The 22,251-nt window shown below is 40.4% G+C and overlaps 2 protein-coding genes across 4 annotated transcripts in view; both read right to left on the reverse strand.

Annotated features, from left to right (window-relative positions):
• The window catches only part of LOC122772303 (AT-rich interactive domain-containing protein 3B-like), a 44,915-nt gene extending 32,165 nt beyond the window's left edge, over positions 1 to 12,750 (reverse strand). For 2 of the 3 annotated variants that reach the window (XM_044030231.1, XM_044030230.1), the window contains exons 1-2: positions 12,400 to 12,750; positions 10,767 to 11,399 (exon numbers count right to left, since the gene is read on the reverse strand). In XM_044030231.1, coding sequence (XP_043886166.1) covers positions 10,767 to 11,399; positions 12,400 to 12,435 — 669 coding nt within the window. In that variant the 5' untranslated portion in view covers positions 12,436 to 12,750. The other variant, XM_044030232.1, reaches the window with a different exon arrangement.
• Positions 12,751 to 15,090: 2,340 nt separating this feature from the next.
• fam219b (family with sequence similarity 219 member B) lies at positions 15,091 to 21,664 on the reverse strand. Its single transcript, XM_044031084.1, has 6 exons — positions 21,447 to 21,664; positions 19,388 to 19,496; positions 18,483 to 18,576; positions 18,288 to 18,365; positions 17,916 to 17,967; positions 15,091 to 16,261 (listed from the first exon to the last, which is right to left on the reverse strand). The coding sequence occupies exons 1-6, from the start codon at positions 21,519 to 21,521 to the stop codon at positions 16,109 to 16,111; spliced, it is 561 nt and encodes a 186-aa protein (XP_043887019.1). The 5' UTR covers positions 21,522 to 21,664; the 3' UTR covers positions 15,091 to 16,108.
• Between the last annotated feature and the right edge of the window lie 587 nt (positions 21,665 to 22,251).

The following is a 22,251-nucleotide window of genomic DNA, read 5'->3' on the forward strand; positions in this document are numbered from 1 at the left end:
GGGCAAGAACTCTGAAGTGTGGGATCATTTTAGAGGGTGAAGGAAGCCTGGAACAAGGTGATCTAAAAACTCTGCAGGCAGACATTTGCCTACTGTTCCTAGATGTCCAACAGGACCAATTTGAAACATGTAAGTAAAGTCCTGTTAGTAACAGCATAGCCACTCTATCTTATATATAAAATGAATACACTGTCATACTCGACTAAGACGATGACAAAAAAAACAAAAACCGCATACATCGCACTTATGACTAGCACTTCATAGATTGGTTTACTTGAAGCTCTTACTTCTAGCTCTTATTTGTACCCAAATGTTTAAATGCACTTATTGTAAGTCGCTTTGGATAAAAGCGTCTGCTAAATGACATGTAATGTAATGTAATGTAATACAACAATGATGTTAGAGGGAACTTGGAAAACTAATTATTTTGGAAAAAAAACAACAATTGGGTCAATGCAAGTTTAACTAAATGTACAGGTCTTAACAGGTGCATCCATTGTTTTGCAGAAATAATACAGTGCGACGCAGCAAAAACAAAACAAACTAAAAATTAACATTACATGGGTCTGGCTTCATCGGCAAAGGAAAAAGTTTACACTCCTTAATGCAAATCACTGAATAAGAGTATAATTAAGTTTCTGTATGAAAATGTACATGTTAAAATGACATTATGATTGAAATAACATATCAAGGTACAATCATGTGTGGATGACAGTAATGGAATACTAAATGTTTATACAGTAAAATATTTGTATTAACTTTATATGCTTCATGCTAGAATACTTAAAGTTTGTTCTTACAAGTCTAATTAAGCCAATAAGTCAGAATATTGAGAATTAATCCTGAGGCAAATACACATGATAGGATAAGATATAAGCTACATACTTTGCCAAGGGTCACTCGACGACACAATCTGAACAACAGTCATACCAGAGTAGTATACTATATACTCTACACGTGTAGTGTGTGCATAACTACACATAATAAGCCTATAAAAAAAAGGAGATGTTGTGAGATGACAACAGTGTCATACGACCTTGGGTCTATATCCCTGCAGCTGCCAAGGGCACTAGAGGATGTCTTTGTTTCATTTGGCTATTCCCTTTTCTCTGTTTGCCTTCATTAAAGAGCAGGTGTTGAGATACGCTGGGTGGGAGTGGTTGTAAAGGAGGAATGGAACGAGCAATGGTGTGGGGAGAGGGGCTTGTGGTTTCACTAGCAACTGATCAAATTACAGCAGGCATCAGTAGCTCAGTTTCCATTAGAAGCAAGGAAGTCAATCCTCCAGGGTCGATTTGGGAAAAAAGTGTGACAGTTCTAATGGACATCCGGCATTTGCATTTAAATGTGACAACTTTTGCCTTTCAATTCAATTAAAAAGAAAGGAGAATTGCAGCCCTTAGTAACAATGCATATGAGGGGTCATACAAGTCATTTGCATGATGTTGCAGGAGCAATTACTTCAGCTGTAGGACAGCCACTTCTCACACAAAGAAAAGAAGCCCACATGCTCCTACCTTTCCATGGTGCGGTTTGGAACGGCACACCCTGATGTCACCTGCGTTTGCACTGCATGTGTGGGATGGTTACATAAATTACATTGCCGTTTATGTAATATGTGTCAGGTACATAAATAGCATGACCTCATACTAGCGCAACACCGTGTAGCACACAAATAAATTCCACAAAGGAGAAGAACGAGACACAGTAATTAAAGAGCAACAATGGAGGACATCAAGCATTACGTGTCATTTCATCTTGATATGTCGCTGTTTATCACAAGGCAAGCTTTGTCTAAGGAGGCTGCAGGCTGCTCTGAGAAACGAGTTTGTTGATCAAAAACTGGGACAGTATGAATCAGTTATTATGGCACACTGAAAACACAAATAATACGAACCGTGCACACCCCACCTACAGAGCGAAGGTACTGTTCTCAGTCTAAACACAAGCCCGACCCAGGGCATTACTATTCCAAACTTGAACCATACCATGATAGAAACACAGCATAAAAGGTAAAACAACAAACACAACCATCAATAATACAGTGTTATTTATGTCTCAAAAGGAGCTGCAGACGTGGAGTGATAAAGCAACCACAGAAGAAAGAAAGAAGAATTGTTAATTGATGAAATGAACAGTAAAACTATAATTTGATAAAGTTTCACTACTGGCAACCGTAATGTTTTACTTCTGGCAGATAAGTAACCACTTGATCAGACACAATGCCATAAAAACTGTTAATATATGGCTCTTTTATGCTGCTGTACAAAACGGTGTTCTTCAGTTTTCAAAAGCACTTCAACACCGATTTCCATTTGAAAGAAGTTTGGTCCAAGCACACTTCACCTGGTTTAAATTCCATCCTCAGTACCAGTGTACCAGTTTTACTCTTCAAACAGAGTAAAAATTTAACAATGAAAGTAAACCATTGCTCATTTAGATGAACAACATAGGATGCACGGTTATAAATTAAATAGTGACTGGTCACACAATCTAATTCCAGAGGTTCCATGTGTAAATGGCAGAATTACCATGTGTCAGTCCAACTAAAATCATGTAAACATGCTAGTCCAACTGAAATTGTATTAGAAAGGTTTGTCAAAGTCAGACAAACGCTCCTGGATAATGCGATCTGGAGTCAAGCTACTGTACAGTCAGACCCAAGCTGGCCTGGGTGCCCTACACATGCACTACCCCCTGTGTTACCACACATATACCCCCTGGTTAATACCCGGAAATAACAGATTAACCTCTAAATACAAGAATTAGACAACAGCAACAAAATAAGGAGATATTAATTTTTTACACCGATTTTACACTCTATCAGCATAACAATTGGGTATTTTTGTGTTCAAAGATGGTAAGACTCTGAATGGCGCTTGACAAACTAAGAACTACATGCATGCTAAACCAGAAACCCCCTCATACTAACGAGTGAAAAGGTGATGTTTCGCCCCATATTGCAGCAGAAGGAGACACACTTGATTCAATAAATCAATTCCACACTAATGTTTGTATACTGGGACTAGGGCAGTAGTCCAACTGAACGGCATAGCTCGACTTGACAGATGGAAATGTACTGATTGTTGGACCAGGCCATGATGTGGCAGAGGTGGAGACTGGGCCCACTGGCCACCACGAGAATCCTCCTCCCTTCTGCCAGCAGCAGATGTGCCCTTTGGGACTCAAACAAATAAAAAAGTGTCTTTCACCAGTGGGTCCTCCCATCCGACTCCTCCCATTCAGACCCTTTGGCTTTTTTCTTTTACAGCCCCTGTGACACTGAGTGAAATTAATTGAAAGATCACCAGTCAGGGTCCCAACTACAACACGGACATGCAACCACCCATCCACCCCCATCAACCCCCCCTGTCTATTGCTGGGAGCCCCCGCTGGGAATGTTCACTGTTTGAAGAGTTAACTCTTTAATTCCGTCTGGAATGTTTCCTCTGGGTGGGGCAGTGTAGTAGTGTTGAGCCAGACCACTAACCACTCCTAAACAGCATCCACAACCACCCCCCTTCATCTCCCTTCTAAATTCAATACCTCTATTTCTGGGCAGGGGAAATCTTCCACACTTGGCTGTTAAGAGCAAGTCAGCGCAAATCAAGGCTTGGTCTATACCAGGAAGGTAACATACACCTTAGATAAAGACACTTTTTAAACACCCAAGGCCTCCTTCAAAATGCTTAAATAAAAGTGGTGAATACTCCTTAAAAAAAAAAAAACTGTTATGATTTATATTTAATGTTGGACCAAGAATACATAAGAAATGTTTCTAGCCCCCTCGTTTTTTTGGCCAATCTGAAAATGTTTTAAAATCCTTGACTTTTATTGAAAAACATCCTCCTTCACACTGGACACATCTCAAAAACCAGCATGAATGCCTGACGAGACAGGCATCCACCAACACAAACAAGATAGAAGCTCAGAAAAACACCACCCTTGTCCACCACTACAAATCCACTCTTTTCTCATTCATGACTTTGTTCTGGTAGAAAATATATGACATAAAACCCGCAATAGACAACCACACAAATGGGAGCTATGAATATGATTAGAATCAGACACATTTAACGGTCTAATCTAAAATGAGATCAGTAGTGTATATAATTGCTGAAGCCATTCATCACAAATTCTGTTGTCAATGACAATGTCATGAAAACACCCAAATGACAAAGAAGCAGGTGCAGAATGTAGCTGGAAAGATAATGTGAAGCGCTTTCCGCTCCATCTCTGAAACTCTCTGCAATATTGACACATATATTTCCTTTCCACTACTTTTTCAGGTTTCTTTGAAGTTATAAGTAGTAAACCTGCACCATATGGGACCTAGAAGATGAATAGGTTGTGGGGCTGTAAACGGAGCACAGACAAGGTGCAACACAGGTCTGAAACATCTACATGCTTTTTGTTCGGATCAAGCACTACAGTGTTCATGTACGGCCTTCGTCATTACTTCTCATTTAAATGTTCTCCATTTGCAAGTGCTTTGTACAAACGATCATTTACAGCCTAATTACATTAGCAAAAAAGGAAGTCCAGTCAACAACAGCATCAGACTAAGTACATCATTTAAAACCCACTGTCAGTTAAGGCATGGGAAACATAACAATCAAGACAGCAGAAACCAGGTCACGTTGGCATATACAGAATGCACACCGAGCAAGAAGACCGAGGCAGAGAGGCCCCCTGGCTCCCACTACTACAAGAGATGCCGATACGTGAGCACAACAGTCTTCCCTTGCACACAGTGGGCTGATGAACAAGGTTAATTTTCTCCACATTCCACTGTCGAATTGAAAACTCTGAGTCCATCAGCTAATTGCAACCTCTCCCTCCTCATTTATCATAAATGACCTATAAATGAGGCAAAACATTCCTGTCTCTAAAAGCTCACACATATTCCTTATCGATCTCTGCTCTGCAGCCATGCAATTCCCCACATCCTGGCTGGTGTGTTGCTGGGGCGACAACTAAATTATGCAACAGCACTGGGTCAACAGACAGCTATCAGTCCCTCAGCAGCAGAGGTGGGCTCATGGATGGCAAATGATGGCAGCACCCAACCGTGACATGCCCGGAAACATGTTGGGACCACCATATTCTGGTGGGTTTGCCTCTTTTTCTGTCTCAAATGCCCGTTCACTCAACACAATTCAAAACACTTCAATCGTGTCTCATCCACGGAGCTCTATGATTTTTGCCTGTTAGGATGAAATGTGTTCCAGTTTTTCCTGTTTCCAGTTTCGTTGCTCCATATAACAAAAACAAAACCAAAAACATTACAACTGAATAATTTTGGTTTTTAGATTTAAAACTTAGATTTAGATTTCAACACATTGTCACACGTCTTACATTTTATGGAGGAAATAACTGATGGTTTAATCGAGGAAATTATTGAAATAATTGTTAGTTTGTTTACACATTGCTTATGAAGCACATCAGCTCTATGTGACTCTCTGTGTTTCCCAGTGTAGCAGTGGTCTTTTGTCACCCGACGACTTTCCCACCCTGCAAGCAGGAAGTGATTCATTATATGTCAAGACAGACGAGTGAGACAGCGGTTGCATTTTGATGTAGACCATGAAAACTTTGGGATAACGATGACGCCTCTCTTTCTCTTGTGTTTGGATATTGTTTGGCAGTTTTGCTACCTACTTTCAATGAATAGTTAACAGTGAAACTGAATCGTAAAATAAGGGGAGGAGAAAACCTATTTTCACAGACGCTATTTTACTGAAATGAACAATTCCGATTAGGGATTGATCTGCACACGGTCAGCTGCACTGCACATCCACAGCTCGCTCTTTTCTGTGTGGTCACTGTTCACAGTGCTTCTCTCGCTCCCTCTGTGTCTACAGTCGGACATTGGCCCACAGTAAATAGAGCTAGCTGAAGCTCACTCGTGTGGCAGGACTGGTCATTCCCTTCTTGGAAAATAGTTAGGTTTATGCCAGAAAGTCACTAGGCACTTTTGATGACCAGGGGTCTATAAAGTGTAAATATAAAAAAGTGTAAATATTCACTAAGTTAGCAGCACTGTTGTTTGGGTAATGATAACTTATTTTCTTTCTTTTATTTCCTTTCCTTTCCCCTGGCTTGGTTCATTCTGTCTCTGTTTCTGTGATTGTAATTTGTATAACGTCTTCTCCTCGGTTTTTGGTGTACAAACAGGCCTGGCATATGTACTATAGCGTATCAAGTCGTACTGGGGGATTTCGTGTAGATGGAGACATTTACCAAAATGATGCACTGTTGACAAAAAAGATGATTGTATTGTTCCTTAATTCTACTTAGCTGTGGTTGATTGTCGCCTTGGAGGTTTTACCATCGTTTCACAGCGTAGCCACTTCTCCTTTCCCCTTGTTCGACAATTATTTACTCTGCTGTTGAAGCTTCTTTGGCTTCTTCAAATTTAAGGCTTTTAGCCAGAGCACATTTCTTTGTTCCTCAATGGAGTAAAAATGTTGGTGTGGTGCTTTGCATTCACACTCCCATCTTATTTACGGTTGATGATCAAAATGTTCCCGTTCCATTAAACCTTTTGCTTAAACCAAAAATAAGGTCTATTCACACAAACACTCCATACACATACACAGATAGAGTTCCATCACTTCTGTTCTCAAAGACCAAACAGGCAGATCAACAACAACAAAAATCACTAAAACGTACACACTACGGTTTTAATATATTGAATTTAATGAGGTTCGAGGTAGCCAACCAGACTCCATCCAGTCTAGAGAGGGTGTAGTCACCTTCAGCCACTTTCACAAGGCGTGACCCGCAAACCAATACACAATACACAATACACAATACACTACAACCACTCAAACCAATGATCCCGATAACGTATGCACAGAGACGAAAAGCGCATCACAAACATACTTGTAGTTTTCAAGGAGCAATGGCTATCTAGTAATGGTGTCTAAATAAACAACATATTGATTGATTAATTATTGGAAAAGGAGCAATAGTTGCAGCCCTAGCCACCAACATGTTCAGTTCCATGTCTGGTAAACCTACTATTCGTCCCCGTGGTGTGGTGAAGTGTGAGTATTAGTGTGAGGTTTCCTTGTCTTGTAGTTTTTTCATCACGCTCCCTTTGTGATCACAGCAATGCAAATGTGGAAATGCTCTGCTTGCCCCCTCCATTTTGTCTCATTTGTGAAAAGGCAGACAGGGCTTGTGCACATAAACTTGTAGACAAAGGCCACGGTATAAATGCACCACCTGTAGAACATCAAAGAATATCCCTTGGTTACAGCAACCAGTCGATCATCTGAACCAATCACCCCCAGCGTACAGTGGGATTTAAGACACAATCTCTGCTCTGCAGGCATGATTAAAACTAAATCAATCACAGTGCAATGATCACAGGGAGCATAGAGGTCTATGGACATGTGGATGTATATGAGCGAGGGGGGTGGCAACGGCACAGGGGTGGAGTACAGGGGTCATGCAGCCTCTGTCCCACTATAGTGGAGGCCAGAGTGCTGAGGCTGGTCAGTTGTCCACCCCAACTCTCTCTCCACACGACGGCTTTGTCCGTCCCCTTGTTTGACAATTATTTACTCTGCTGTTGAAGACAAGGCTGAGGTCACCACACATACATCACTGACATGAAAACACTAGTTACCCGTGTCCATCCAACCCCCAACTGACCTGTATGGGCCTTCACCACTCGCTTACACTCAGTATAAGACGACAAGTCAGACCAATGAAATGGCTGTCAGTCAAGTGCTGCTGCTAGGTGAGACGACAGATTCTTATGTAATTAGAACATCATAACAACAGAGGTATACATTGGCGGTGAGACCCATTAATCAGTATATCAATATTTCCAATTTTTTAATAAGAATTATTATTTATAAATCACCACTTTATGCAAATTATGTGTTTTTGTTCTGAGAAATTTTGTGTGACAACAAATTAATACATTGATTGGCATGAAATATCTGCCTTAATATCTAAAAACCAGCATTGGCCATAGAAAAATCCACATCGGTTGACCTCCAGTATACACTGCCTGCTTTAAAATATATGGGCAAAGTGTCATCGTCTGAGAACTACGAATCACAGCAGACATCACTATTATTTGTTGGTGAGGCAGCAAATTATAACTGAATGTCAGTAATTTGCTGCAGCTAAAATCAGGAGCCGAGCGCTTTAAATACAGTTCACCAAGTCTCAGCAGTTTGGCAGTCTGTCAGAGCGGTGACAATGAACACACCCACGGTGCTTTGAATCCACCATTCTGACTGGCTGCATGAAAATGTAAATATACAGTTTTCTGTACGTGCCTCCTTAGCTAGTCATCGAAACTTCTCTCCGTCGCTGCTTTTAGATCGTAATAAATGTGCTTCCCCCATTATTACAGGGGGGGTTTGGTATTTGTGGCATCTGTCAGGCTTGTCTCTGGCCTCTTGGAGACAATGACATCAAAAATCCACTGTCCCCCTCCCCCAACAGCAGTGCAACCTGAAACTGCCTGAAGAGATGAGTAGTCATTAAATACTGCAGAGCTGACATAATGACAGGAAAGATAAAAGAGAGGAAACAAAAAAAGGCCAGACCGATTCTCATCCCATAATGCCTCCCCGAACCCCCCCAGGCTCAGCCTGTCTCTCCCAATAAAAAACACCAGGCCACAGATAGGGCATTGGTCAGCTACAACTTTGCTGCTGTGATATTCTTTTCTGACAACATGTGCACAATGCCTGGTCACCTCACATGATAATACCACTCCTTTTTCTGACACTTGTGGTAACAATGAACAGCCTAAACAATGCAGTGAAACATACACTGCTCATATGCTGTAAAGTAATGAAAGATTTGGCTAAAAGCGCTCTCATCAGCAAAGCAGGGAGGCATTGAGTGAAGGCTTTAAAAAAAGGGTTGAACACGACCTTGCTATTACATTTAATAAATTTTTTAATTGTTTGAGAAAGTGCCTTGGACTTGGGTCATGTAAAGTAGTGTTTTCATCACCTACAGAAGACCCACATGAGGGATAGTGACTCAAGTTGATATATACAACAAACTACTATGGCTCCTTCTCCCACCACCTTTAACCTACTGCCTTCTATCAGTATCTCTGGAGTGTGTATAATTACCAAATGCATGTGCTCTAAAGTTAAAATTGGATATGTGGTCTGGTGAGGCAGTGGCACCATTGAAAGACATTTGCCTTTAAATAGACAGTAATAAAACCCAGACATACCCTCAGCCCACTGATCAAGCACAGATCTGTCCTATGACAATCTTGTGCAACGAAGGCTTTTTATATCATCCAAAGGCTGCTGAGCTGTCTCTACGTGCTATGCCCCAAGATATTATGCCAAACTGTATGTAGCTGTTTGCCAGTTGGCAGTTCACTGCACGGCAACACTGCTGAGACAACATTTACCTATACATATGTTGTTTTACTTTTAGTGGGAAATCATTAAACAAAATGTGGCATTAAAGAAAATACTGAGCTGCTCTCGGTTCAAAGGTTTGGATGCACTTAGTTCTCAATACTGTGTATCGCTCCCTTTCACAATAATAACTTTTGTGATAGTTGTATAGGCCATTTATTGTCTCAGGTGGTTGAGCTGCCAATTTTTCTTTGCAAAAAGCTTAAATTGTATTTCTGTGTTTTGCGTGAACTGCATGTTAGAGATCTCCCCCTCCTGCTTGCACCCTCTCCAACTATTATTTTTTATGTTTATTTATTTATCTACATCTGCTGTAACATGGGCAAGTAAAATATTATGATAGTGTTATGATGTGGTAGGGCCCAAACACTGAAAGTTCCCTTAAATTGATCATTGTTTAATTAACCTCATTTGTGTTCGTTTTTTTTCCAAATATCACAGCAATTACTGCACCGTGGACGTGTTTCTGATGTATTATAGCTTTGAATAATTGCATTAAACCTATGTGTATATCATCAAGCCAAACATGGAAGAGTATATAAATGTTATATTATTGGTAACCACTAAACTCGAGAACTAGAATAGATATGTTTTTTACACGATTAGTCATGTGTCTTAAATTCTTCATTGGCTAAGTGCATTTAAGAGCACAACTGTACCTTGGAGAAAAACTACACTTGGCACACAGCCTAAACTCTTTGGGTGGGAGTGTAACAGGTTGCCACTGTGTACGACAGCCAACCTACCCAGCCTCCAGAAAGCCACATGCTGACCCGGCCAACCGCCCACAGGTTCACAGCAGCAACTCTATCTGAGCTGCTGCTGCTACTACACTACCTGGATTGGAGCCAAAGCACAGCCTGAGAAAAGTGCCAGGAGGGATAGAAACAGAGAGGGAGCGAGAGACCTTCACAGCATGTGAGAGCAGAGGGAGCGAGCGAGCACGCGTGAACACATTGCGCCTCGGCCTGGCCCTTTGCCAGGACTCACTTAGGAGGATTTTTAGCCACAAAAGTCAATCTGCGGTCAACCCTCCAAAGAGATTTGAAGTGTTTCAACAAAGATACTAGTAGAAAGGTTTGTCCCACAGTCAAGATTAAGCAGTTTCTCACAGCAGGAGGCTGGACTAACCAATTCAACAAAACACTCGAAAGGAGAGTGGACAAGAGTGAAAGGTCTTACTCCTGAGGGTCACAAAGAACAAACTCACAGGGTAATCCTGGTTTAATACATATAAAGAAGCATGCTTTGCTTTGAGAGGCAGCGTTTAGAAAACATGACTGGGAAATAGGAAGTGATGTAATGAGGAGGAAGTGTTGTGGCAAGGAGCCAAGGCAGAGCACTGACCTGTCTGAAGTGATCTTCAAAGCCCCAGTCCGCCTGTCCATTAGGTGAGGCAGCAGAGTGAGGCCCTGCAGGAGACAGGCCCTCGTCAGGTTCCTGCTTCACTCTGATAGGTGGCGATGCAGCCCTCTGAGGGGCTGAAGCTGAGTAACTGCCAAATGGACGAGCCGGGATGCGGGAGGCACTCTGTTGCAAAGCAAGGGTCTGCTTGCGGAGGAACTCCAGACCACTGGCACTTCCCTCGTCCTCATCACTGCCCTCATCTCCCTCCATCATCTCATTGTCATCATCGTCATCCCCAGAATCCCTGCCTCTGTCCTCATCATCCTCTCTTTCTGAGTCTACACTGCTCTGATTGGAAACCCGGGGTGGTAACCCGCCACCAGGGATACCCCCAGCCAGGCTTTTGCCCATGAAGCTGGCCCCGGAAGCCCGGGCGGCTGCCAGAATTGCCTGCTGGGCAGCAACCTGCTGAGCATACATGATGTGAGCCTCTCTGAGTTTCCTCTCCTTGCGCTCCATTTCCAGTCGGGCCTGCTGTTGGCGTTGGAGTTGCTCCATTACTGCTTCCAGCTTCATTCCCCCTGTAGAGGTGCTTTGAGGAAAGGCTACACCAGGATCTTGAGACATGCTGGGCTGTAGGGGGGAAAGACGGAGTCACAGATGATCTACCATGCACTGAAATCAAATTACCCCTTCATCTCATTATAGAGGATGAAATGAGCCACATGCATCATCCCCCCCTCCCTTCATATGAAGCCCTGTTAAAACCTCACCCTGTAAAATATAGATTATTCAAGTTGACCAAAAAACGACAATGGAATCGTTCAGCTGAAAATCTGCAGCATCACAGCAGAAGCTCTTGAGCTATATTTGGACAAATAAACAGAAAATGTGCATATACGCTGGCAGTTTGAGCTCTAAACTCTAAATTTACATCTTAATGAATGCAAAGACCTGGATATGCGCAAAAGACCAAATGGAAAAATAATAAAACGTTAATGAAACTGTTACTGTCAAAAGTAGTCACGCCAAGCGTTTCAAACCAAAAGACCAAACAAGTTTAGGTTTTCTTCGTCAACACAAACAATAACAAAACATTAAAAGAAGTATTCCCGTAAATACAGCAATTTTCACACAACGGTTACACATAGCACGGGCTAAATAACTGACCTCAACTATTCTACTACAAAAATGGTCATTCATGAAGACAGTGTTCAAGATTAAATCTAAATCTATTTCTAAATAGCCTGCGGCAAATTGAATTCACAAAATCTCATCTCAAACTGGAAAGAAACAGCGCAGCCTTTTCACATTTGGCAGAGTGCCACATCCTCAAACTACGTGGAAAACGTACGCTTTCAGGAGATTCAGGATATGCTAGCGTACACGCGAGCAGAAAACTAGCGCACAGAATGCAAAAACATGTACTACAGTGTGGTGTGGTGTTGTTGAATGGGTTAAAATCTAACCTACCATTCAGGTTAAAAAGTTTTACTCCTCTTTTCTCCTGTTAGAAAACGTTAAGTTGAGTTCGCCAACTCTTTTCCGCTAGTAAAAGCTGCGTCCAGCTGCTTCCGTCGGAGGTTTGAGCTCATGTGAACATAAGCGGGCGCCGAGCAGGAGCGTGACTCACCATTTGTGCCTTACTACTGTTGGAGTTGTCCACCATCCCTTCTCCCTGGGCTGTATCCTCCTTCTTCCCTCGTTTGTGACGCTCGTTCAAACACTTGTAAACACAAACATACGCTCCGCGCGCGCACAAGGACAGAGAGGGGGAGTGTGCACGCGCCGCAGATTCTGTATAATCCGCGTGCGGAAGGCGTTTGTTGTTGTTTTTTGCTTCTTCTTCTGAGCGTCCTCTTTCGAATGTGGCAGCGTTTGTGTGTTTAGCTTCCCCGCTGATTTTCCTGATTTTCTTCTTTAATAGAAAGGGGGCTGAGTGGAAAATGGCCCGATCGCATGTCTCAGAAAGCGCTTAGGTAACTCCCTTCACTCGTTTTTTTTTCTTCCTCCCCTTCAGTCGACACCCCCCGCATGGTGCTCACAGTGGGCCCGCCCAGCGACAGCAGCAGCAACAAGTCTCAGCCTTTTTACTTCCACGACTCTCTCACACACTTAACATGCACCTTTTATTGTTGTAATAATAACGATCATAATAACACAAACAATATATTAATATAAGCGCCCTCTTTTATACACTATGTTTTTGATAGATGTTAATGTAGGGTCGCGTGTGAAAAGTCGAAAAGTAAAATAAAGTGTGCACGACACACCCCTCTATACAGACAAATAGAAATATTAGTAAATAAATTAATTGTATTCATTTCGCTATTTAAGTTGCATTCCAATATTTCTTAGTCTCTGTGTTGCTGTAGTGTATTATTCAATTTTTTGTTTTATTGCTGTACTATGTACCACAACCTGCTGCAATGTTTTTCTGTTTAATTTATTTTCTAAATAAAAAAACAACCTCACAGCCTCAGGTCTTGACCAACAGGTTCGTGAGCACTCATTTATCCTGACATAATCCTCTGAGCAATTTTCAAAGATCTCAACATTTTTTCAAAAAGCTAAGCAATAAACAAGAGTAGAAATGGATTTAAATTCCAATGACAATTTGATTTATGGGTTTTATGAACAGCTATTCTTAAGTGTCAGACAAATAAATCTAATATGTACTTCATAACTGAATGATATTTTAACATAATATTTAATAGTTCTCCAGTTTATTGTGTGTACCTGATTCTGTGCTGCTCTAGTGGATCTGTCTAGTTGTCATTTTATAATAAAGGTTATCAGGGACTTTGTTGAATTTGCGTGAATGGAAATGCGTGTCTTTATCGCTGCTGTCAATAACAATGATGTAACAACGATGACATATTAATAATATTTTAATAAACAACACAAGTGCGTCCCACGGTAAAACGTAATCTATATTGCATTGAGAAGGTAGCGCAGCTCTATGCTGCCCCCTTGAGGTGACAACTGCCATAACTGACTGACACAGATGGCAATAATGCACGTGTTTTTTTTTAATAAATGCGTTTTATTTAGTAACGTAAAGTAAAGTAAAGCAATGCAGAGTACAGTCAAATAATATTATTTTTTTTAAAAGAGAAAGGGATTAGTGTTTTCCATCATAAAATAACCATTTCAGTTATTGCATTTAACACTCAGTAACACTACACACTATTGTTACCACAATGTTGTATAGCAAGCAGATTGTCCCATTAGTTGCATAGTACAGGTGAGTCAAGTGTACTTGCTACTGACCGCTGGTATTAAGTGCAAAAAACAAAAAACAAAAAACAAAAACATGGCCGGGGGTTCATACACTTCAAATCACACTCATAACAAGTGACTTTCTCTTGGTGTAAATGAGCTTTTTATTCCTAAAAGGCCCACATTACAACCACAGAGTGTCTGGGAGGAGACAGTGCATACATACACTGCTCATGTTATTTATATTTATGGAACATCTTCAACAATTTTGCAAGGATTAGATGGATTTGGTGAATGACGGACAAAAAAATCAACCAACCTACTCTCTTTACCACAACCTGCTGCAATATTTTTCTGTTTATTTTATTTTCTAAATAAAAAAACAACCTCACAGCCTCAGGTCGGGACCAACAGGTTCGTGAGCACTCATTTATCCTGACATAATCCTCTGAGCAATTTTCAAAGATCTCAACATTTTCTCAAGGTGTCAAACACCACCTGCTCTGATCTTTTTTCCTAATTCACAATTTCAAAATACACCCACATATTAATAGTAAAATATGACCCAAGCTGCAACTTGAGTGAAAAAAAAACCAATATATTATATTGCCACTTTCAGTACATCTGTTTTCCCATTCATGTAAGAAATAAACACAAGAACATAATACAGAATATGATCTGACCTGCGTGAATACAGTTTAACAAATCAAAAAGCTAAGCAATAAACAAGAGTCGAAATGGATTAAAATTCCAATGACAATTTGATTTATGGGTTTTATGAACAGCTATTCTTTAGTGTCAGACAAATGTATGAAAACAAAATAAATTAAATTAAATAGTGTCAACTGATTTTCTGCCCACACACATAAATGTGTTAAAGACACAGACACATTTTTGGATTAACAGCCAGTCCAGGATCTGATGCTTCAAAAACATCTATGCCAAACAGGGTTTTTTTTAAAAAAGCATACCAATAAAACTAAATAGAATTTAGACATACTGTATATATGTATATATTTTGAACTACATTTACAAATGTATTAAAATGTCTCAAAATAGAATTCATAATATATTTCGTTTTTATGCTTACAATCCTTTAGAAGCAGCTTTAACATTTTTCAATTCTCTGGAATTACACCATTTATAGACTGTGAAGCATAACCAAATATCAGCACTTCAGTAACTCATTGGCTTACACATCTGTGCCGTATACTGTTGTGTAACGTATAGTAAGTGTAGATTTGACTGTGAATATGTAACACTGAAAGACAACTTCTCTGCAGGCAGTGGATGAGTGAGTCCCTCTCAGTACAGTAAGTAGCAGTGATGGGTTACCTTTGTATATCTCAAACACAAAGCAGAACATAGTAGAGAACCATGACCTTTGATTTTCATTTGAAAGATTATGAAGACAGCAACAGTTGCTGTAAAAATAATAATTATACATTAGTCATAAAAAAAAAAGTTTCACACCCAACACTTTTTAAATTGAGTGTTTCTTTGTTACTTTTGCTCAGTTAAGTTATATCAGTAATAATAGTATTAAAGCCATACATGTGCATCTTATTTTGGAATGAAACATTGAAAAAACAAATAAACAAACAAACACATAACACAAGACAGCCAGGTAATGTAGTAGTAGTCAGTCAATGTAAAAGATGAATGAGGTACATTCAAAAACTGGAAGTAAACAAGTTAAAAAAAAAAAATCCATGAAAGGACTGGAATATGAAATCCCAATATGCAATACTTGTATGCATGTTGTGCACTAGTTTTCCACCGCAGGAACCAAAAACCTATCCCAAATCATGAACTCTCCCACTCAATTTGACGCAGTGGCATAGTAACTCTATTTCCTGTGGTTTCATAAAGAAAAGTAGAAAGGTCAAGTTTTGGGGGTCACAGTGGATAAGGCTTGTTCTTACATCCGCCCGCTCGCCCGCCACATTCTCGTGTGTTGAGTTTCTCGGGCATATGCAGTCCGGCGTGATCGGGACTTTGGCCTTTAGAGCAGTGAGCGGTGAAGCTGGGTCAAATATATGGCCTCAGGCACCAGTGACTTCAGTCAGTAACTGGATATGGATCCAAGAACTTGCAAGGTTTGAGAAACGCCAGTAGCATCACTGCATGAAACAAGACAGACCATCGAAGCAGCAACAGCACACAGAGGAGCCCATGGCTTTGGGCGGAATCAGGTCTAGGTCCTCATCGTCAGGGATCTCATCCAGACGGTAGCCGTCCTGAAGCAGCTGTCTGCTTAAATCAGGATGGACCTGGAGACCGAAAAGAAGGACCTCAGTAACACGCGATTGGCACAGAATAATGTGACATGCAGTGCAAAACATTTGGTGATTTTTGTTGTTGTTGATGTTATTGTTCAGCCTCTGTTTAGGCTTTGTAAACAGACATGATCTAACATTATTTGATTGCTGTGTCCTTCATCTGAACAGTCTATCAGATCTGACTAAGGTGGTGTTTGTGTGTATACACCAGCAGTTGCATGAGTAGCTGGATAAAGAAAAAAACCTGGCTTTTGTCAATTTAAGTCAGGTGATTAGTATCAAAAATCCTTAATCCATATTAAAAAGGGGCTCCTCCTAAATATAAATCCATGGTAATGTGGCATCTGTGTGCTTCTCAATACACTATATGTCTTTTAAGTACTATGAAAAAAATCTTCCATGACTCAAGTAGCAATGTAACATAACAGGTACAATTGAAGTTAAGGTGTAAACAACTCTGACCACATATCTGAGGTTAAGAAATGGCCAGGGGCTCATCTGACATTTATTGGCCAACAGGCACACATGTACTGTTCCTACACAATGTATGAATGAAATCTTGAAAAACAAGATCTGTGGCTATAAAGCTTACCAACACACAAAAGAAGGTGTATGCTTCTTGCTATACAAAGTTTGGTATTTAACAAACTTGATGGTAAACACGCAGTCCTTCACAGAAACTCTGTGAGGCGTGAGGTGAGACGTTTTTCCATTGTGAAGAATGTCGTTTAACACACTAAATGAACTAAATGTATTTCTAGTATTATTGTTATCATTGTGCAGAACAGTCTGCCATTTATGATCAGTTTAATTGCCACACCTGAAGCTGTTCAGATTCAATCAAATAAGGGTGGTATGGAATAAAAATGAATTATATTCACTTATTTTTTAATGTACAGAGATCAGCAGGATCTGATGTGATCTGTGGCCAGTGATGATGAATGGTTTGTGAGCCGATTACAACTTCCACACACTGTCCTGTTGTATCTCTGTGCCACACTGGACCCACGGAGTTAGAGAGAAGCATGCACAGAATCAGGGCCTCTAGGTATGGCGATTACTGCTCATACAAATCCAATTTGACTAACCACCCCCTTGCGATGTCTAAACCATTCACTAACTGTGCAGGCTACAGTGAATGCCCACTTAAGTGGTGGTTAGTCATTTATTTTTCCACAGCACACAGTGTGCGGAGGAGTGGAGTATTTTCGGACTACTTATGGGCGTTATCTAAAGATCGCAAAAGCTGCCCCAAATTACACGTATACTGTGATTCATAAATAGGACATGCATGCGCATGGTTTAACACTTTGTCAACAACTTTTCTGGTGAATCCTGCCCACAGTCTTATAAATGAAGTCCCTGGTCCCTGTTTGTTCAGTATAGCAGATATACATATTTTTCTATGATATGCACTGAGATAAACTATAGTAAGTTCTTACCTATTTATTGCTTGATAAACTAATTTGGTAGTACCCCAATGCAAGTTTAGGCTGACCTGACAAGCCAGATCAATTTTTTAGTAAAAGACTGCCCAGGGACTACAAAGATGAAAGACATAATTGTTGTACCAAAAAATAAATTATTGTTTGGTATTCCACATAGCAGAAGTGCATCTGAAGAACATCCCATGGGGCAAACTCACCTCTGCTGAAGAGTATCCTGAGGAATACTGCTCAAAATCAATCTCCTCATCACTGCACAGACAAGAAGGACAGGTTCGTTCATTCTTATGTCAACTATTTAAATGTCAAAACTGGAAATGTGTTTAGGGACAAAAGAGCGGAGGAAATGATAAGGCATGTTTTGAAAAGAAACCACCCAAAAAGTATGACTTTTAATATCTGTAATTACACCAGCTCACACGTGTAAATGAGTGACTTTGCTTTTCATGGTTTTCTTTATATTTTATAACACATTCTGATCTACTTCTCACGCTAATTTTACAGTAAAATACAATGATTGACACTATAAACATGTCATAGCCTCACTTGTGCACTGCTTGGTATAATCTTACCTGTCTGAGTCCAGTGTCACCAAAGTTTCCTCAGCATGCTGACTCAGAGCAGTGTAGCCCTTATTATACTTCACTGTCCTGAAAGGAGAGCCAGAGATTAGAAACTGCTCAAATCACACTGCTTTTCTTTTGCATTATGCTGACACAACATTTACAAGAAGCAGTTTCCTATGTCCTCATGGCTCCTCTCCTCACCTCTTGGCTCCTTGTCTGGGCTGATGTATCACTGGAGGCCCTGGTGAGAGGGCTTTCTTCTTCAACGCTTTCCTCGCCATCTCTCTGTGTTTCTCTGTAAGTAAGAGACATGTTGTGTGTCAAAGTGAACAGTTCAGAGTTGTTGCACAACCACAGACCATTCTGAATTACTCATACAGTGACCTATATATTGAGGTTACGGTCTTCTGCTGTTGCTGCAGGTATGAATTCAAACTGTGACCCTTTGCTGTGTGTCTAACTCCTGTCTCCCCTTTTCATGTTTAATCAGGTACAGGAAAGAAATGCCCCAAAAATGGAAGGAAGGCATTTGGTCAATATTGGTTTAACAAGTTGCTCCAAAGGATTTGGATACAAAAGAGCTTATAGTATTTAAGGAATTGGGTGTATAATCTTTGTTCCATTACATTCCTTTGTCATCATGAACCTTCATGTTGTGCATCTCTCAGGCCTCACATGACTGTGTTGAATTCTCAAGCACAAAATCCACCATCATTTCTTCTCAGGGTGGAAATTCAATTAATTTTTCTATGCAAGTTAATGTTGCAATCAGAGTGTCAGGACTGTGATGTAATTCATTCATTTTCTTGCAGACATCTCGGCCGCCTGCACATTCTGATCCACATAGCACAAAGATAGAATGTGATGAATGAAGTAAGCAGTGAAATATTAAAAGTTGACTGCTCCTCTGCAGTGACAGTGTGAGTGAAGTGAAGGGCATTTGAGCTCCTCAGTGTAATATGACTATGGAGCTGCTGTGCTGATAGCTGTGCAGTCAATACCGCAAACTCACAAAAATGATTATGAGAGGATATATGATCTACAGATCAGTATAATAACAACCTGCTCAAGTCAGTAGCTGCAATCGGTGTCAAGAAAACACTTACGTAGTTTGAGGTGGATGGCTGGAGCTCTGGACATGATGTAAGGTCCTCTCTTCTCCACAGGCCTGATGCCTCCATCTGCAGTCTTAGGTCTTGTGCCACTGCTGGGCCCCTGAAAAGGAAAACTGATGCTTAAAACAACACTGTAGACACACACACATATTTAATCAACCAATCACATGACAGCAACTCAATTCATTTAGGCATGTAGACATGGTCAAGACAACCTACTGAAGGGGGAAGAAAGTAGGGATGAGCTGAAACGATACTCAGTATTGGTCCAACCCTGGCTAAAGTGACAGGATCAGATGTTGAAAAAAGACAAAAAGTAAAATCAAATACAATATGTAAAACCTTAATATAGTTAAATGATTCACTAAGCATAGGCAACATGCTTTAAAGAGACATGTCTGCCACTAAGGACCAGTGGGACCTGCAAATGTCATTGAGTTGGAGCTTTAGGATTTTTAAATGGCTACTTTTAGCTGGGTGGTAAATGCATCAGTAGAAATGTCCCATTAACTGTTACGCTGTTTAAAAGAGGCCTGTATATGGAACTGATGTCGTTATCATCAAAAATTCAAGGTTGAGATATTATCGAGTGCCTTTGAGTGTGGAATGGTTGCTGGTCTAAGTATTTCAGAACAAATTGAAAATATACAAAAATGCCTTGTTGATGTCAGAGATCAGAGGAGAACAGCCAGACTGGTTCAAGACAGTAACTCAAACAACCACAGTAATGACCATGGAAGACCATCTCTGAATGCACATGCCAATTATTAAAGGAAATGGAAGGAGGAGACCACACCAGTTACTTTATAGTAGGTGACCTGTGTACCTAATAATATGGCAAGGATGAGTTTTTTTATTAATATGTTGTAGCCAGATAACTAATAACAGTGTTTACTGTCAATATTAGGACATAATATTAATACAGAAGATATGAGCCGTTAATTGAGACAAAAAGTTTGCCAGTATCCCTATTATCCCTTACACAATAAACATAAATAACACAGTTATGGGATGCTTTAGTTTAACAGTAATGTGTTATAAGTAAGAATAATAATCTTTATTTGTAAACCTGTTTCTTAACAAATGTTAGGAGTGCTTAACAGACCAATCAAGCCTAATCAAATATTGCAAGGCGAGTAAGTAAGGTAGGTAAGGCGAGGAAAGCTCTGTCAGAACCTGACTCCTCTCACTGCTAACAGGAAGTTTAAGTGTGACAAGGGCCTGTTGAAATAGAACATTATGGAGGTTTCTCTGACATAAAACAAAAGTTTAGTTAGGGTGAGAGGAAAATGGGGGCGGAGGAGAGGTGGGGGACAGAAAGGGGGAAGCGGAAAAAAAGAGACAGCGACAACCAATCAGCATATCAACAATCAAACAATATAACAAGTAGGTTACACTACAGCAAACAAGGGAGAGGGGAACATGAACCAACAGCTAAATAACAAAAACAAACCAACAATAAGACACAAAACAAACCAACAATAAAAGACAAACAAGAACAAAACAATAGAACAATAAAATAGGCAACCTAGAACAGACCAAGCCTCCACAGAAACCACAAAGGTTAAAGTGACACATGAAAAGAGGGGGGGCAGATAAGAGGTTGGGGACAAGAGAGGAGAGAAAAAAGACAGAGGGACTAAGAGGGCAGAGACCAGAAGCAGGAGTGTGTGAGAGAGAGGCAGACCATGAAATCATAGAATAGAACAGTGAGGCTAAGTTGTTTAACCTAACCAGTGTTTGTTTATTTAAGCGCTTTCTCAATCGGCTTAACTCCACTGTCTCCAGTAGTAAACAACATTTCACCAGCCACAGACATTGCACTTGTGAAAACAAAAAGGAGAAGTGGAAGAGGTGTTTCTTTTTATAAAGCTAATCAAGTATGTCACTCAACAATCATTTACAGTCAAACGTACCGATATTATAAGATAATTACGTCAGCATGTCTCATGTAAACACTGTCATACTCCCATGCTAGCTGTTAGCTGTAACCACCACCCACTTTCACCATCCAACTAGCGTTGCTAGCTAAAGCGTTAGCAGACTTTACCGACAGAACTTGTTTCTCCGGCTGCGCCTCCAGGAGCGTGTCCTTCTCCGGCTCCTCTATGATGTCGTTCATCATCTTTAGGTTCGCTGTCACAAAGTACACCACAACACGGGCATGATGATGGGCATCCCTCGGGAGAGGAACCGTCAAAAGCAGGTAAGCCTCAGCTTTTTCTTTGGGACTCCCTTCCTCTTCCTTATTTTTTTCCCCTCTTTGAGATTTTCTTTTTCTTTTGTATATTTAGTGGCGCCAACAGTGCATTACCGCCACCAGCTGGACAGATTGTGCACACCTCCTATGGCAAGCTTTTTTTTTTATTTAATAGCCAAATTTGACAATCTGGAATTAACATTACAGATATCTGTGACGTGAGTTTGACTAGTCGTTATTTTGTTGTGTGAAGTGTAGTTCTCGATGTATGTGACGTCATTCTTACAAGTCAAAACTAGTTTCAGGCATCTCCAATTCAGTTTTTACTTGTCAGAATGACACCACTTTTGACATTCCTGTGTATGGGGTTTGTCATAAAAGACATTCAGATCTACAATTTCAGTTTTAGATATCTACAGCATCATTCTGACTAGTTACAATTTGAGTTCCAGACATCTACAACTTCATTCCGACTATCTCATACTCTCATAATTCAATATATCTGAAAAGGACAATGTAGATATATTCAACTGAGGATAATTAACGATTGTCATAATGACATTGTAGATATCGGAAACTGGAATTAAAGATGTGGATATCCACAACTAAATTGCAGATATCTGTAATGATAAACCCCATACACATGAATGACAAA

The sequence above is a fragment of the Solea senegalensis genome, linkage group LG7, assembly GCF_019176455.1.
Source record: "Solea senegalensis isolate Sse05_10M linkage group LG7, IFAPA_SoseM_1, whole genome shotgun sequence".
NCBI lineage: Eukaryota > Metazoa > Chordata > Actinopteri > Pleuronectiformes > Soleidae > Solea > Solea senegalensis.

Excerpts from the sequence above, each read along its gene's own strand:
- fam219b (XM_044031084.1), bottom strand. The coding sequence starts at position 21,521 with ATGATGAACGACATCATAGAGGAGCCGGAGAAGGACACGCTCCTGGAG. Across the intron at positions 18,366-18,482 it reads CCCAGACAAGGAGCCAAGAG|GACAGTGAAGTATAATAAGG; the intron begins GTGAGGAGAGGA and ends CTCTCCTTTCAG. Across the intron at positions 17,968-18,287 it reads GTGACACTGGACTCAGACAG|TGATGAGGAGATTGATTTTG; the intron begins GTAAGATTATAC and ends TTGTCTGTGCAG.